We start from the raw sequence: 14,840 nt of genomic DNA, 5'->3' as shown, positions 1-14,840 counted from the left end.
CCTACTGTATGAGGGGGACATCTATAGCTGCTCTTTGTAGAAGGGCCTCTGTAGGACATTTCTTTGATTTGCAGTTAAATAAATGTAAAAAAAAAAAAAAAAAAAACAACAACCAAAAAACAATTAAATAATATAAAAAAAAGTGATAGGATTGAAATTTCAAAGTTAACCATTGAGAATGGGAACCACAGGTCTTTCAGGCCCCTTGGGGATCTTCTTGGACATGTGCTCCTGTTTTTGAGCCAAATTTTGTACAGCGAGTCCCTTCTACAAAGTTCAGGTATGGATGATACAGCTGAAGTGAAATGTAGCATTAACTCGTGTTTTTTTAATATGATATAGGAACCATGGATGGAGTATATGGACATTGAGCGAGTTCAGCATGAGTTGAACGAAGTTCTTAACCTGTGGGTGAAAGTCAAAAGTGAGCCTTCATTCTCCCAGAGGAGCAGCAGCTCCATCTTCACTGACTTCATCAATCCTCAGGCTGGTTTGTTCACGTTTTTTTTATTTTCTTCTAATGCTTATAGTACATGATAAAATGCATGAAGCTGAATATTTTAGCCAATATGAGCAGAGTGCTTTATTTTACATGATAAATGTTAATATTATCGACTCTGTTTATTATTGGCGAGCTTTCTGGTCTATAATTTAGTAAACAGCTGTGTTGGAATACACCACGTGATCGCGGGAATGTAGTTTCTTCCACTCTACCATAATCACAAGATTAGATTTTTATGCTTTATTAAAGACGAGAATAGAAAACCGTGACTGTCCTTCAGATTCCTTCCTCTGAATATTACTTTGTCAAAATTCTCCTCTGTTGGTTCCTTACAGCACGAGAGCGTATCCTCACCAACCTGAAGAAACATGATGCCCCCCAGAGTGCACTATTATTAGTTCCTATGAAGGCCCCAGTACCTGATATCTCTACTGGCAGCCTGTCTGATGTACACATATCTACTTCCCTCATCCAGAAAGACCTCACTAAGCTACAGCACCAAGCCAAGTAAGATATATTATAGCTTTAAGGCTGTAAAGGAAGATTCCCATTATAGTAACTATGATGGTAGGATTACCCATTTAATGAACCTTGTGACCTATTTTAGATGACACCTTTGAAACTTTACAGTTGTAGACCTTCAGATTTCTCATACTGTCCACTGTAGAATCATTTAAAAATATATATATATTATATGGAAATAAACTTTATATGTAATGATTTAACTTTTTCACTTTGAAGAAACTGCTTACCCTTCTCAAAAACTTTTTTTTTTTCACCACATCTTGATCTAAAAACATATGGAGATATGTTTCAGATCAAAATATTACTTGTTGCATATATTGTTTATTTTATATGCTCACTCTACTCACCTTTGCTCATTTTTATGAAGGATGACCAACATTCCATCTTTCTGTACATCATTAGCATAGTAGTATAATTTTAACACCTTTTGGAAATATAGTTATTTAAACACTTTATGCAAGAACAAAAAGTTGTAGAATTCAAAATCATATTCAAATGCCTAGTCTTCAGCTGACTAAAAAGTCTAATTGAAGCTATATGTTACTCAGGTTAGCAGCAGTGCGCGAGACACAGCAGGTGGCGCTGGACAGTGAGCTTCTAGAGATTTTCCCTCAGCTCTATACCAACCGTGAGGAGCAGCTTTTCATGCAGCTGGAGTGCAGTGGTAAAGGAGGGCAGCCATGCCAGGGCCCTGCACATATAACTGTTAAGGTGTGTTATAGATACATCAGCATATATTATCATCTGACCAGATTTTGCTGTACCCTGTATTTACGCTCTTGGATTTATCTTCTGATTTCCCGGTATGATCGGCTGTCTTTGATGTTATCTAGTACTCAGGCATGCACAAAGTGGAACCAGTGCAGAATCAGATCCAATCCCTGAAGAGTGACATTAAGCAGCTTCAGACCGATGCAGTAAAGCCTCTTCCCCAGAGCCTAGCTGAGGCGGCCGTGCATACTGAGAACTTCATCACGTCAGTACTCTTCTCATCCACACAGCAGTTTCTGACTTTTTTTTTTTTTAACAGAATCTTAGCATTGTTTGGGGAAGTTATTTTTTTTGTACTAGTAGTTTTTTTGGTTTCTAGCATTAAGTGACAGTGATGGTATTACGCTTTGATGAATTTCTAGATCACTGTACATTGCTTGTCATTAATAAACTTTCCCATCATCCTCTTCTTTGTATTTTTCCTTCTTTAGGACCCTAGTTAATGCATACAAGTTACACCCATCGCCCGCCATGCAGAAAGTTGGCATTGCGGCCTTCTATCAGATTGTGTCTTTAATTTGTGAGGACACCCAGAGACACCCGCCTACACGCCAGTTTTTCACTTCCTGTGTGGAGATCCTGGGGCAGGTCGAGTCATTTATTAAAGTAGATTTTCTGTTTACTTGCATCATGTTTTCTTTTTTCTTTTTTGAGGTTCTGCATGGCAGTAGTGACCGTACAGAAAAGCCACATGAACGTCACGTGAATTTCACACATGTGGTTTTGAGACAATTCACGTCTGGACTTCTAACACATAGTGCACGTGTTTTTATTTTTCCATGTTCTTCACGTCACATGTGTTGATGGGCAATTTCATGGTGAAACACACCTTCATATTTTTCACCTAATCACATGTTACTCAGACAGTCACATGCGAAATGTGTGTGATTTATATATTTATTTTCAATAAGGCTATTCATAGTAAATTTAGATTTAATTTCTAAATAAGTTAGCTATGTAGTAAGAATTGATTTATTAAATAGCCTCATTTTCCTGGTCCCAGGTCTTCATTAGGGACGCACGAGCAGAATGTAAGCGCATGCTGAAGACCATCCTGCAGAACAGACGTCTGTGTAACCTGCTGTCTCCCTACTTCACTCCCAATGCATCACCTTCTGAACTGGTCTCTCTGTATGAAGAAGTGGTGACGGCTCTACACGCTGACAGTGGGGATGTCATCTTCATGCTCCTCACAAAGGTGCATCTTTTACTAACGTTCCTATGAACTAAAGTTCTAAGAGGAAGAGTTTAGAGGAGTTATTCATAAGCATTTTATTAAAAACACATTATTAAAAGCCTAATTGAGTACTTCAGATATGTTTTATATGCATGGTGGCTTAGTGGTTAGCACGTTTGCATCACACCTCCGGGGTTGAGGGGTTTGATTCCTGCCTCTGTCTGTGTGTGTGGAGTTTGCATGTTCTCCCCGTGCTTCAGGGGTTTCTTCCGGGTACTCCGGTTTCCTCCCCCAATGCGTTGTAGGCTGATTCGCATATCTAAATTCTCTGTAGTGTGTGAATGGGCGTGTGTGTGTGCGATCGTGCCCTGCGATGGATTGGCACCCCATCCAGGGTGTCCCCTACCATGTGCCCCAAGTCCCCTGGGATCGGCTCCAGGCTCCTTGCGACCCTGTGTAGGATAAGCAGTACAGAAAATGGTTACATGGATGGATGGATATAACTTTCATATTCCCCTTTGTGTCTCTTCCAGTTTGACATGATACAATGGCTCTCTGCCAGTCAACCACCATTCACTGATCGCAGTCGTCTGATAGAACTCATCCATTTGGCGCTCACAGCTTGTGGCCTGGAGCCTGAGCCTGAGGTCCTTATGCCCTTTAACCTTTTCTGTAAGCACTGGACCCAGCTGCTGGTCTACCAGTTTCCTGACCATTACAGCGACTTCCTCAGACTCTTCACACAGAGTGAGTAACGTGTACCCGGTACAGACTTGGTACATCTCTAGATGGGATGTAAATAAAGTGTAATATTGTTACAGGACAAAAGTCTACAGTTTATTTACATGTAATTTTCATTTACAAAATGAAAAACATGGGCATTCCTGTATGACAGGTAGCTCAGAGCAGCTTCTCAGCGCAGATTGCTGGAGGGCGTCCCTGAAAGTGCTTGGTTGCTCTGCTAATCGCAAAAACAAGGTGTCCAAAACCTCCTCCACACATACAGTCTGTCTTTCCCCTCAACAGGTAATATACTGCACTCGCATGTATTAAATACACACAGTTCTAACCTCTGTTTTATCACAGAAAAAAAAAATGATTTCAATTACTGTAAAATGATTACTATATTATTATCCCTGTGGCTGCACAAAAGTGTGAGTCAGAGCAGAATGTCCTTTTAAAACCTCATAAGCTGGTGAGGTGTGATAATCATACAGCTCAATATCACGGTTTTCAGACAAGCAGAAAAAAGCTCCTGGCCCCAAACTCTAAAACTAATAATAATAAGGAAATTCAGCAGGCTCAATTATCTTGTAACCATGTAACCTTTTGATTGTACTTACTGATAAGTTACTGATGAATTACTCATAGATTTCTAGCTATTTATACGGATGGATGATTTTGTCTTGCTACAGTAGCTTTGATGTGAGGCATTTGCTGATGTTAGCAAGATGGCATTTGTTTAGGAATTATAATACATGGCATACCGGTTAGCTCGGTTTGTAGGACATTGATGATCCAGTAATAATTTTAGATATGTTTCAAACTCAGCGTTAATTGCCCCGTCTGAACTGGTCTACTAAATATTTTCTTTTTCACTCCTCATAAATAGTTAATAGATTAGCTTACAAGCTGTCATTAGCATGAGGAATATTTTTAGCAATAAGATATGGAAGACTAGGCAAATAACTTTAAAATAACCTTGACAGTTTGTTGATCTAGATAGGCATTTGAAATAAGCATCTACTTTTGAGGCACATATAAATTTAGTTAACTAGGTAACTGTAGGTAAAAGTAGTATTTTAACAGTACTAAACTATACTAGGGATGTGTAAATAAATGAGCTTTTGGATCTGTTTTGTTTGTGTGTCTGAATCTATAGCTCTCTGCAGAATCAGTTGTGGTTAGTGACTAAGCTAATTCTAAACTAAGTATTCTGAGTTAAGCTAAGTATTCTGTGTATTGTGTGAAAGTATTATAGCATTTCTGTGATGTCATTATGAATAAGAGTATACGTAAGTAAAAGTTTGTCATTATTTTATATTTCCTTGTCATCATAATGTTAATCCCAGTGATGTACTTTTCCATCCAGGTCAATGAAACAATCGAATGGCTCTCAAACTACTTTCTCAAGCTCCGTCTGTCTAAAGGAGACGTTCGCAGCTTCGGCCTCCTCTCCAAATGGAGGCCATACGTTGAGGAAGTCAAGATGTTCTGGGAGTATCTGATCGGTTACCTTATTGATCTGGAGCTGAACAACTGTAGCAAGGAGCCTGTGGGGAGTGGAAGACTGCTCAAAAGTACAAGAATGACTTAAATAAATGTGCCAATCAGAGTCTAACATGTGTTCAGGGCTGCTTTTGTGAGCATTTGGAGTAATAATACTAAAGCCTTTTCACTGGACAGTATTGCTCAGTACAGTAACAAATTAAGTCTTATAGCAATTATAGGCAATAACAATTTTATCTTAAAATGTAATAATTCATTATTTTATTGATTTACCTACTGTAACATTTATTTAAGATTATTTTCTATTTATTTACAATAACATTGGCCTATTTAATACACTTAGATTCCTGATAGAATACAGTTTGATATTCATCAGCAGAAGATCTGCAACTCCTTTGTATGGGTCCCTCCATTACAACAAACCTGAATGTGTCTCATGCTCTATAAGAGAAAATATTGACAACAAACTAATTTTTGAAATAAGCTATCTCTATATATATTTTTGGTCAACTGAATATACATTTCTGAATAGTTGTCGTTTTCCTACTCATTCTCGTAACTAGTCCCCACTCCACAACATCCAATGGACTCCTCCTACTTACACGAGTACAGTTATGTCATTTGAAATGAACATGAGTATTAAAAATCAAGCAGTACTTTCAGGCAAAGATCTGATAATCCTCCTTTAATAGTTTCACAATGATAACAAAAGTTAGCTGATCAGGAATGTGTTGTGGGCTGTGGTTGCATTCATACTGTAGCTGTTCATGTTGACTGCTCTTTTGGATTACTGTTACATCCAGAATGGGAGGACTGTCTCTTTTCTTGTTGTGGTAATGCCTTGTTTTAATGTGTACTCTATAATGTATCTCTTATTAAAGCTCTTGAGCAACTCTATGCGAAGATGACTAAACTCTTTAGTCCTTGGATGTTGGTTCTGGACACAGATGATGCGAGGTACGCTCCACTCCTGCTTACTCATAGTGTTGCATAAGTGTTCACAGACAAAAAAAAATACAATGACTGTATTTGATGATTTTTTTTTTTTTTTTTTTTTTTTTAACAACATAGCAACCCTCGCTGTTCTCCCTGGCTTGAATCAGATACAACAGTAGCTGTCAGTCTGGTCAGCCTATACACAAAACTAACTGTGACCTTGCATGACAAATTCAAAGGTAAAGGTGTTCTGGTCAGTCTAAAGGTGTACCAAGTGTATCAAAAAATATACCTTGTGTTTTAAATTCAATACAGAGTAGCACTAATTGTAACTTGCTTTATTATTTGATCAGATTGCCTGTTGCCAGGACAAAAAGGTGCCCTGTGGCTTCATCTCATGCATTACTGCAAGAGCTGCACCTCTCCAAAAATGCCAGAATATCTTCTGTATAATTATCACACAGAGTACAGCCAGCTGCCCTGGAAAGATCTTTATCCAGACCAGACCCTCATGAACCAGTTCTTCAATGTAAGAGGCCTCTACATACTGCACACACACACACACACACACACACACACACACACACACACATCAGAGCATACAGGGTTTGAAAGTATCATAGACTTGGGCATGAAAGTTATACATGATTTACATAATGTTTAACTCTTGTTCTAAGCCTCATTTTGTCTCCTCCAGGTGGAAAGAGGAAGCCCGAAGAGCTGTTTCCTTTTCATGGGTGAAGTTCTTTGTAAAGTCAACTGGATCAGCGTGTTAAGTGATGCCCTGAGCCCACAGCCTAATCCCAGTGCCCACATGATGGTGGTCTATCTTCTTTACCTGATGGTCTTCTTAGCCAAAGAGGACCAACTTATTAGCAAACCTGTGAGTGTTCCCATTCATGTAATAGTTTTTAATCACATTGTGAAAAATCATCCCTTTAAATAGACTTCTAGACAATCGGTTCATTTTTAGTTTGAATGCATGATTGCAAAGTTAAAATCATGCAAAGGTACATTTTTGAGGGGTTGTTCTTTAATTGATTAATTAATTAATTAATTAATTAATTAATTAATTAATTAATGGGGGTGGGGCATAAGCATAACATGATTTCTGATTTGACAATGATTTGATTATAGTTGAGAAACTATAATCATATTGTAGCATTACATTACGTAGAATAAAGTGAGGCTTTATACCGGCTGAAGTTTTTATTACAACGGCTGATTTAATCAGCCCGCAGGAAAGTTAAAGACTTCCACAGCATCCATCATTCAAATTGGCTAAAGTGTTTAAAAAATGGTGTGGATTTAAACGCTGGTTAGGGTGTGCATCAGATGACTGAAAATGTGTTAGAAACACTTTCCATGTGAATTGGCCTCGTGTCTCATTCATCATGCAGAGGTGTTTGTTTGTGTTTTGGGGTTTTTTTTGGGCCATCATCTTTACTATCCCCAGCATTATTAAAAACAAAAATATTTATGACTGTTGAACAGGGCACTGGTAATTATGTCATGCATATCATAGCTGTTTATTAATTAATGATAAATATGATAAGGATACTCGATAATAACATGCAGAAAAGCCATCAGAGAAGTATTATTTAGGAAAATGCATACATTGAGTTGCTTTCTTTACTGTCAGTTAATGATCCTCGGCTAGCACTTCCACTTTTAACCTTTTACACATTCTAGATTTTCTACTGTAAAAAAACAAGACGTTATATTTCATCGAAAATTCGCTTAGAATTGAGTTAGCTTTGATATTTCCAACTGAAAAAAGTATGGGACACTATGCTCTAGTTCAGTTTTTCCCCACCTTTTTTTAAATGTTCTCTGCAGGATTCCCCTCTTTTGAGTCTCCTTGGCCTGTCAACATCTCTGCCCTGGCAACTAGTAGACATCTCCTCGTATGAAAATGTCACAGGCTATGTGAGCACACACTACCAAGCTTCCCTTGTTCTCAGCCAAGAGACGCCTTCACAATTAGTAGTCAAACTCCTCAAGATGGCTGCCGGCTTTGGATCCACCTTAGATGGATTGCATCACAAGGTTAGCATTATTTATTACAAGTTATATAAACACTTTAAGTCTTTTTTTTTTTCTTCCTTTTTCCGTTTGTTTTTGTGAACTGGTTGCACTATTCACTTTTTCTGTTAGGACATGACTTTAAAGTGCCAAGCATTCCTCAATCTGATGGTGCAGTTTCTGACTTCTCTGGATCAGAATGGTAAAATCAGTCTGGCCTCACTAGAAACAGAGATGGAGAAGCTATTGGAGTGTATTGTTCTTTTTAACCCACCTGGTAAGAGCGTACTGCTTTCCTTTGGATTTAACAGGGGTTCAGGGGTTATCAAGTGTCCTAGTCCAGTATTACTTTGTATTTACTTTAATGAGAATTTCATAATATTTAACACATTGAATTCATTCATTCTTGAGGCCCTGCTTACAGCATCATTATTATTTTACTTTATTCCATCAGAAACAGACCTTCAGCAGAGACACATGGCCACCTGCAGTCTGTTTGCTGAGATGTTGACTCTAATGAATGGCGCAAGTGTATCAACAGCAGAGCAGCTTGGCACTAAACTTCATTCCTGGGTAGAGAAACGGGCTCGAAGTCCTCTGGTGTTGCCTCTACTCACTGCTGCCTGCAGATGTCTGGCCTCTGTACGCCATATGGCTCGCACCACTGAGGCCTGCATATTGTCCTACTTCACTGATGGTAATTTTCTCCGAACACTGAGAAATATTGTCTCTTTTACACTTACGCCATTTAGGTGTTGAGACTAAATGACTTTAGTTTTAGTTATAAAACATATATGGAAAGTCTCATAGCCAGTGACATAGCCATATTTTCTCAAATTTGGTCATTCCTAATTTATCGGATCTCTCTCAGGTGGCTGTGTGGATCAGTACTCTGGCTGGGGGCCTATTCTGGTTTCTCTCCAAGTTCCTGAACTCACTGTGGAGGACTTTATCCAGGAGAGTCTGGCACTCGGCAGTTACCTCACACTCTACGTCTACATCCTTCAAAAGCTCAACATGGAGCAGACTCTGCTCAATGAGAAGAAGACTTTGATGCTGCTTAACTCCTGGATCAACCAAGTTTTTCCTAAGTAACTTTACGTTCATCTTTGTTTGATATAGACCAGTGCAAGTTTTTAAGCCTTTGTTAGTTACCATGTGAGTCTCTGTGTGTGTTTTTAGTATTGTATGCACATATAGTATGCATCTGTGATTTGTGATGTAAAGAATTTTTTTAAATTCCATATAGTGCACAGTACATAAAGATACGTGTGATGAGGGTATAATTGTATATACGTTATTACAGCAGTCCAGCAGATGAAGCCAAGGTGTTTCTGTGGTGGCACAAAGCCTTGCACCTGCTACAGGTTCAGGTGGATCAGGGGGACCCGTGTGGACTAGACACTCTGGTGCTCTCCATGATATCCTTTCAGAAGCACCTGGCCCAACTGGGAGAGGAGCGGCTCAACTCGGGCATCCTGGGAGTCATCGGCCTCGGACGCAAGTCACCGCTCTCCAACAGGCAAGATGTGTTTTACTACAGTCATGTAGCGTAGCAACATTACTCCACACCAGTGGAGTTGCTTTTGTAAATAGAAGTGCCTTTCATGCTCCTTTTGTAGGGATCGTATAGGGATCATATTAAAAATAAACGTGACGATCCAGATTATTTTTATTTTTTCATTGAAAAATAATAAAGCAAACAAAACATAGACTGCGTTCAAAATCGTGTACTGTGACAGTACCTACTGTTCGGTTGTTGTATTGCATGTACTGATCAGCGTAAGTGTGTAGTATGAATACAATCTGGACATAGTACATCCGCTATGTTGGCGTTGTCATATGACCTATAACTTGAAAAGATAGGACACGCTGCCTTCCGCCATTTTTGTTTCTGACAGCTCTTCCGCTCCAGTCCCGTTGCCTTATGGGATAGCGCAGTGTCCATTGCTTCCATACTACAGAATCTTGGCAGAAGTAGAAAGTCATCTGGGAATTTCTCGCCTACAGTTTTATGAATACTGAGAATTCTGACACACTACTCCTTTTGCGTCCTGTTTTTTCGCCTACTGTATAGTAAGGTAGTTGGGATATTCGGATGCATCCGTACTTAAGTCATGGAAAATATCACAAGTTTGATAGAGAGAGATACTCAAATTTGGTGCTTTGTGTAATGTTTGTAGAGTTTGAGAGTGAACTCAACTGAACGAAAACAAAATGATAGCAGTTTGACGTGTCTCTAAACGGCATGCTTAAGGTTTAGAGTAGGTTTGAGTAAATCTGGTGCACACTCTCTAGAGCAAGTGTACATAAATGCTTGATATGGTTTGACTGGTTTCATGTCCATTACAGGTTTCGGGTTGTTGCTCGTAGCATGTCAGCGTTCCTCCTGGTGCAGGTGCCTTCAGAAAGCCAGTTACGCATCCACGCAGGAACAGAACTCCAGCTCTCCTCCAAGGCCCAACAGGTAAGAGCTTCAGGTTAGGGCGGTGGATAGGCAAAGGTGCAATAAGTACATTTTTATATATATTTTATACAATAATATGGTTTTTAGTAGTTTTATGCTTCATTCCGTTTACTTACTTTTCTTTAACTTTATACATTGTGATATTTACGACTACTGTTTACACCAAAGTGAAGAACACATTCAGAGCAAGCTGTTATTCATATTGATTAACATCTATTAGTGAAATTTGAGAAGTTCATATTCTCAGGGACGATTTTTGCATCCTCAGGCTGTGACGTTGCTGGAGGATATGTCAAGCAATAAGCAGTATTCGGAGCTGCAGCAGACCTTGAGCCAAGTCTGTCAGTTCATTAAGTACCCGGGTCACTGCCTGCGTGACAGCAAAAGCCTTTTATCCCTGCTCATCAACTCGCTGTACCCAGATCTCCATTACCTGGACATCATGCGCTAGCAAGGCCTGAATCACAGACTTCTCAACCAAGATGCTACACCGGTTGCGTTAAAATGCACTGGAGAATGAGCACAACAAACTGAAATTAAGATCATTTGTGCTTTTCTGGGGTTCTTACCTGAAAATATTGCCTGGAACAAAGATTTGTGACATTTTATGGAAAGTAGTGCCAAAGAGAAGCTTTGACAGTCATGACTTCAGGTCTATAAGGTAATCCAGATGTGTGTAATGTTGTTTCACACTCCCCTGCCTTTCTCTGATGTTGTTATGTCATCATAGTCTTTTTTTTTATCATTATTTAGTTTTAAATCAGCCAATGTCAAAACAACTCTCAAGCCTTATCTGAACGTTAGTTATAATGGAGAGAAAAGATCCAGACATATTCTGCAAGACCTTAAATTCTTTACTACACACCATCAGTATTTAGTATGGCCATTTTCCTGCGGTCAGACGGACAAAGTCGAGAAAGTAAATATGTATGAATTTCTCTGTCAATCAGAGCCATGAGTTACATTTGATATAAGTGTGTAATACAGATGGAATCATAGCATGCGAAATTGCATCTTCATGTTTGAATCACTGTCTAATGCTGTGATTTTGGGCCAAATGAATGCCAAACCTGGCCTGGCAGTTGTAGTGGCAATCCCAAAACTGAAAAATATGACTTACTAAAAATGCAGGTCCACAAGTAACAGATTTCAAAATGTGCTCCAGATTCAACTCTAGTGTGAGATATATGTACAGTCGTTGATCTTAATCTAACATTTTCTAGGTTTATATGCTCCGTTTTATTAGGTATTTTGGTGAGGATTTCACTGGTTCTATAGAAGCATGAAGGACATACTAGATCACATGCATAAATGAAGTGAAACAAGTTACCGCTTATAACGTGTCTGTTTCACGTTCAGATTTAATTTAGCTCTTATTCCGAATGTTTCGTAAAACCTTACAGTTTGTAGAGAGTGAATACTACACTATTTCTCAAGTTGTGTACCATAAACAATATTTAACATTCAGATCTGTAGTGATAGAGAGAAGCCTGCGAGGATATGGCGAGGTCTGAAATAACTTATCCTCTATTCCCTCTCTTTCACATACTAATTTTTGCCACATGATTAATTTAGTACGCACTTTAAAGACTTGGGAATCATCGCATGTTTGCTGAACGCAGTCAGTTCATTCAGATGTCATGAAGGTTTTTAGGTCATGTTTTAATAACGTTTCCGTTTAGTTTTTAGAGACTTAGATATATTTTATTTAAAACATTCATAATTGGAATTCAAAGATAGTTTATGTTTATGCTGGTGCACTTTTACGTTTGATGTGTTGTACTTGCTTGAGTGAACCGAGACAAAAAAAAAATTGCACCATGGAGAGACCATGAAATTCTAAGGATGGAAAAGTCCTTTAGGTTTGTCAATTCACACAGAATCCAGGATACTGCAGAGCCCTTGAGAGTTCATGAAATGTATGTCCGATTTATTGATCACAAGACATACTGTCAAGGTCCGATTTATTTATTTTTTTCTCTGAGCTTTCAATTTGACATAGTGCCCATGTTTGGGATCATTTGTGCTCTCGTCTGAGGAAAAGGTGCCCATGGTTTAATGGATAAACTGATCTAGCAGGTTACAGTTTAAAGTTTAAGTAGGTTGAGTTCTACTTAAAGTCTCAGTTATAGATAAAGTTTCTTTAATTGAAGTGTGCTTTGGGATACAGATGTGTTCCAGAGACATATTGGGAGTGATAGGATTGTAACAAGAACACAGCGTTTTCCACAGGTCCATTGTAAACCTGCTGGAGGGCTGGAAGTGCTGCAGGAACAAGTAAAATATCCTGAAGTATGTCCTGATATATAAGCCATGTGTTGAACAGTAAGGATTTTAAGGATTTTAATCGCGTAAGGATTTTATTGTCATGAAAACTCAGAATTGGATCAAGTCACTTAATTTATAGTAAAATAGCCAGGAAGGATTGCTGTTATTTTAATAACTTACTCTTGATAGCAAAGTAAAACATTTATGCTTATTATCCTAGCAATAATGCCATTGGAGGAAATAATGTCTTAGTGTGTCTCTGTAATGCATCTCCATGCAGAAGCACACTTTATTTAAATGATGTCCTCATAGCACATATATATACACATCTATATGTATAGCTTAAAATGCACACTATTAAATACAGTAAATTGTATTTGTTTTCTACAGTCCTCTCCAAAAGTATGGGAATGGCAAGTCCAGATTAAAAAAGATGAATCTGAGAAGAGAGTTTAGAATTTCAGATTTCAGAAAGCCCCTTAAACAAACAACAACTGAAAGAGGCTGCAGTAAAAGCCTGGAAAAGCATTCCAAAAAGCAAAAAAACAACAATTTGGTGATGTCAATGAATCACAGGCTTGATGCAGTTATTGCAAGCAAGGGATATGGAGCCAAATATTAAGTGTTATTTACTTCAAGACTTATCTGTTCCTATACTTTTGCTCGACCTAAATATTGGGTGGTCTGATACAAAAGGTTCTATGTTTTATGTTGTTTACACATCTAGATGTAAATACCAGGAAATAAAAGCTGAAATCCTAAATAGATATGACCTCTTGTCTCATATCTATCTTTTGATCTCAAACCCAAATGTCTGTGGTGTATAGCACAGACACATAGTTTCAGAGGGGACTGTATATGCTGACATGCAGTAAATATATTTGGAAATTTAGTACCAAGACCTGACACAAATATTGCACAATATATCTTTTGGGTTTAAAGAATCTATTCTACTTCTATAATAGAGGCGTACTGATCCGTTTTTTTGTCGCCTCTCCAGGGCTCTGTAGGACACTCGGATGAAACTGGGTACACATTGTCACTGTATGTGACTTGTTTTATTTTGCCATGACCTTTGTCCTAAAACTAAATCATGTGAGCAAGTTGTAAATTGCTGATGTAAAAGTGAACAATCTTAGACCATGTCTCTGAATGTCTATAATAAAAACATAAAGAACTTCTTTTTGTTTTTCTGTCATGAGTGCTATAACCAGTGGTGGAAATGAACGCGATACACTGGAGGGGGACTCTAGTTGCCCGACTCTGCCCAATTAACTGTCTCTCTCTCTCCTTTAAACTCTTCTCTCTCTTTCTTGCCTTTTTTTGACCATCAACAAAAATAACAGAGACAGCCTGTGTCAGTGCAATAAAAAAAGCCCATAGTGGCTTGAGAATCTGCAAAAGTGACAGCTAAAACACTTTACAAACAGTAAATATCTCTCTATATAACTAGTGACCAAGTTTCTATGTGTAATAAACATGTAGGCTAACATAACTGTGGATATAATACTTAGCAAGCTATGATCGTGAAAATAAATTAAGCTGAATAAGGGCATCTGTTAAAGTAAGTGTTTCTATTAAGATTTTCGACTCTGTTAAGATTCCGTTAACTTCCCTGAAGTGGTGTGATCGGTCCTGTGGACGCGCACTGATAGGGAAGCGTTCCTATTGGCTGCAGATGTAGGTATTATGGCCAATCACGACAGTCAACATTGTCAACCACACGCAGAATATACACGCTAGGCTGACTATAACCATTCACTTGAAATGTATACGTACATTTTTGTGTATACGTATGTATACGTACATTCGAAAACATTTCAAGGTTTGCGAAAATCTTGTTAACATTAACCAAAGTCAACAGAAAAGTTGCGGTCATTGTCGGTGTATTGTAAATAGTATTTAGGGTATTGTGACATATCTGCAATTCATTTGCATTG

At 38.4% G+C, this 14,840-nt stretch overlaps 1 protein-coding gene across 4 annotated transcripts in view; it reads left to right on the top strand.

Annotated features, from left to right (window-relative positions):
* epg5 (ectopic P-granules autophagy protein 5 homolog (C. elegans)) overlaps positions 1–14,081 on the top strand; it is a 30,191-nt gene extending 16,110 nt beyond the window's left edge. For 3 of the 4 annotated variants that reach the window (XM_053674334.1, XM_047149739.2, XM_017452109.3), the window contains exons 26-45: positions 343–490; positions 838–1,009; positions 1,576–1,738; positions 1,861–2,003; positions 2,230–2,386; positions 2,802–2,996; positions 3,509–3,722; positions 3,871–4,001; positions 5,068–5,275; positions 6,086–6,161; positions 6,276–6,379; positions 6,494–6,669; positions 6,838–7,023; positions 7,980–8,189; positions 8,298–8,442; positions 8,620–8,862; positions 9,037–9,256; positions 9,472–9,687; positions 10,518–10,632; positions 10,901–14,081. In XM_053674334.1, the coding sequence (XP_053530309.1) occupies positions 343–490; positions 838–1,009; positions 1,576–1,738; positions 1,861–2,003; positions 2,230–2,386; positions 2,802–2,996; positions 3,509–3,722; positions 3,871–4,001; positions 5,068–5,275; positions 6,086–6,161; positions 6,276–6,379; positions 6,494–6,669; positions 6,838–7,023; positions 7,980–8,189; positions 8,298–8,442; positions 8,620–8,862; positions 9,037–9,256; positions 9,472–9,687; positions 10,518–10,632; positions 10,901–11,083 (3,405 nt within the window). In that variant the 3' untranslated portion in view covers positions 11,084–14,081. The remainder of the gene's footprint in view (positions 1–342; positions 491–837; positions 1,010–1,575; positions 1,739–1,860; positions 2,004–2,229; positions 2,387–2,801; positions 2,997–3,508; positions 3,723–3,870; positions 4,002–5,067; positions 5,276–6,085; positions 6,162–6,275; positions 6,380–6,493; positions 6,670–6,837; positions 7,024–7,979; positions 8,190–8,297; positions 8,443–8,619; positions 8,863–9,036; positions 9,257–9,471; positions 9,688–10,517; positions 10,633–10,900) is intronic. The other variant, XM_047149741.2, reaches the window with a different exon arrangement.
* The last annotated feature ends 759 nt before the right edge of the window (positions 14,082–14,840 follow it).

Source organism: Ictalurus punctatus, chromosome 22, assembly GCF_001660625.3.
Source record: "Ictalurus punctatus breed USDA103 chromosome 22, Coco_2.0, whole genome shotgun sequence".
Classification (NCBI taxonomy): Eukaryota; Metazoa; Chordata; class Actinopteri; order Siluriformes; family Ictaluridae; genus Ictalurus; species Ictalurus punctatus.
Note: the sequence above shows the minus strand (reverse complement) of the source record. Positions and strands in the feature narration are given on the sequence as shown.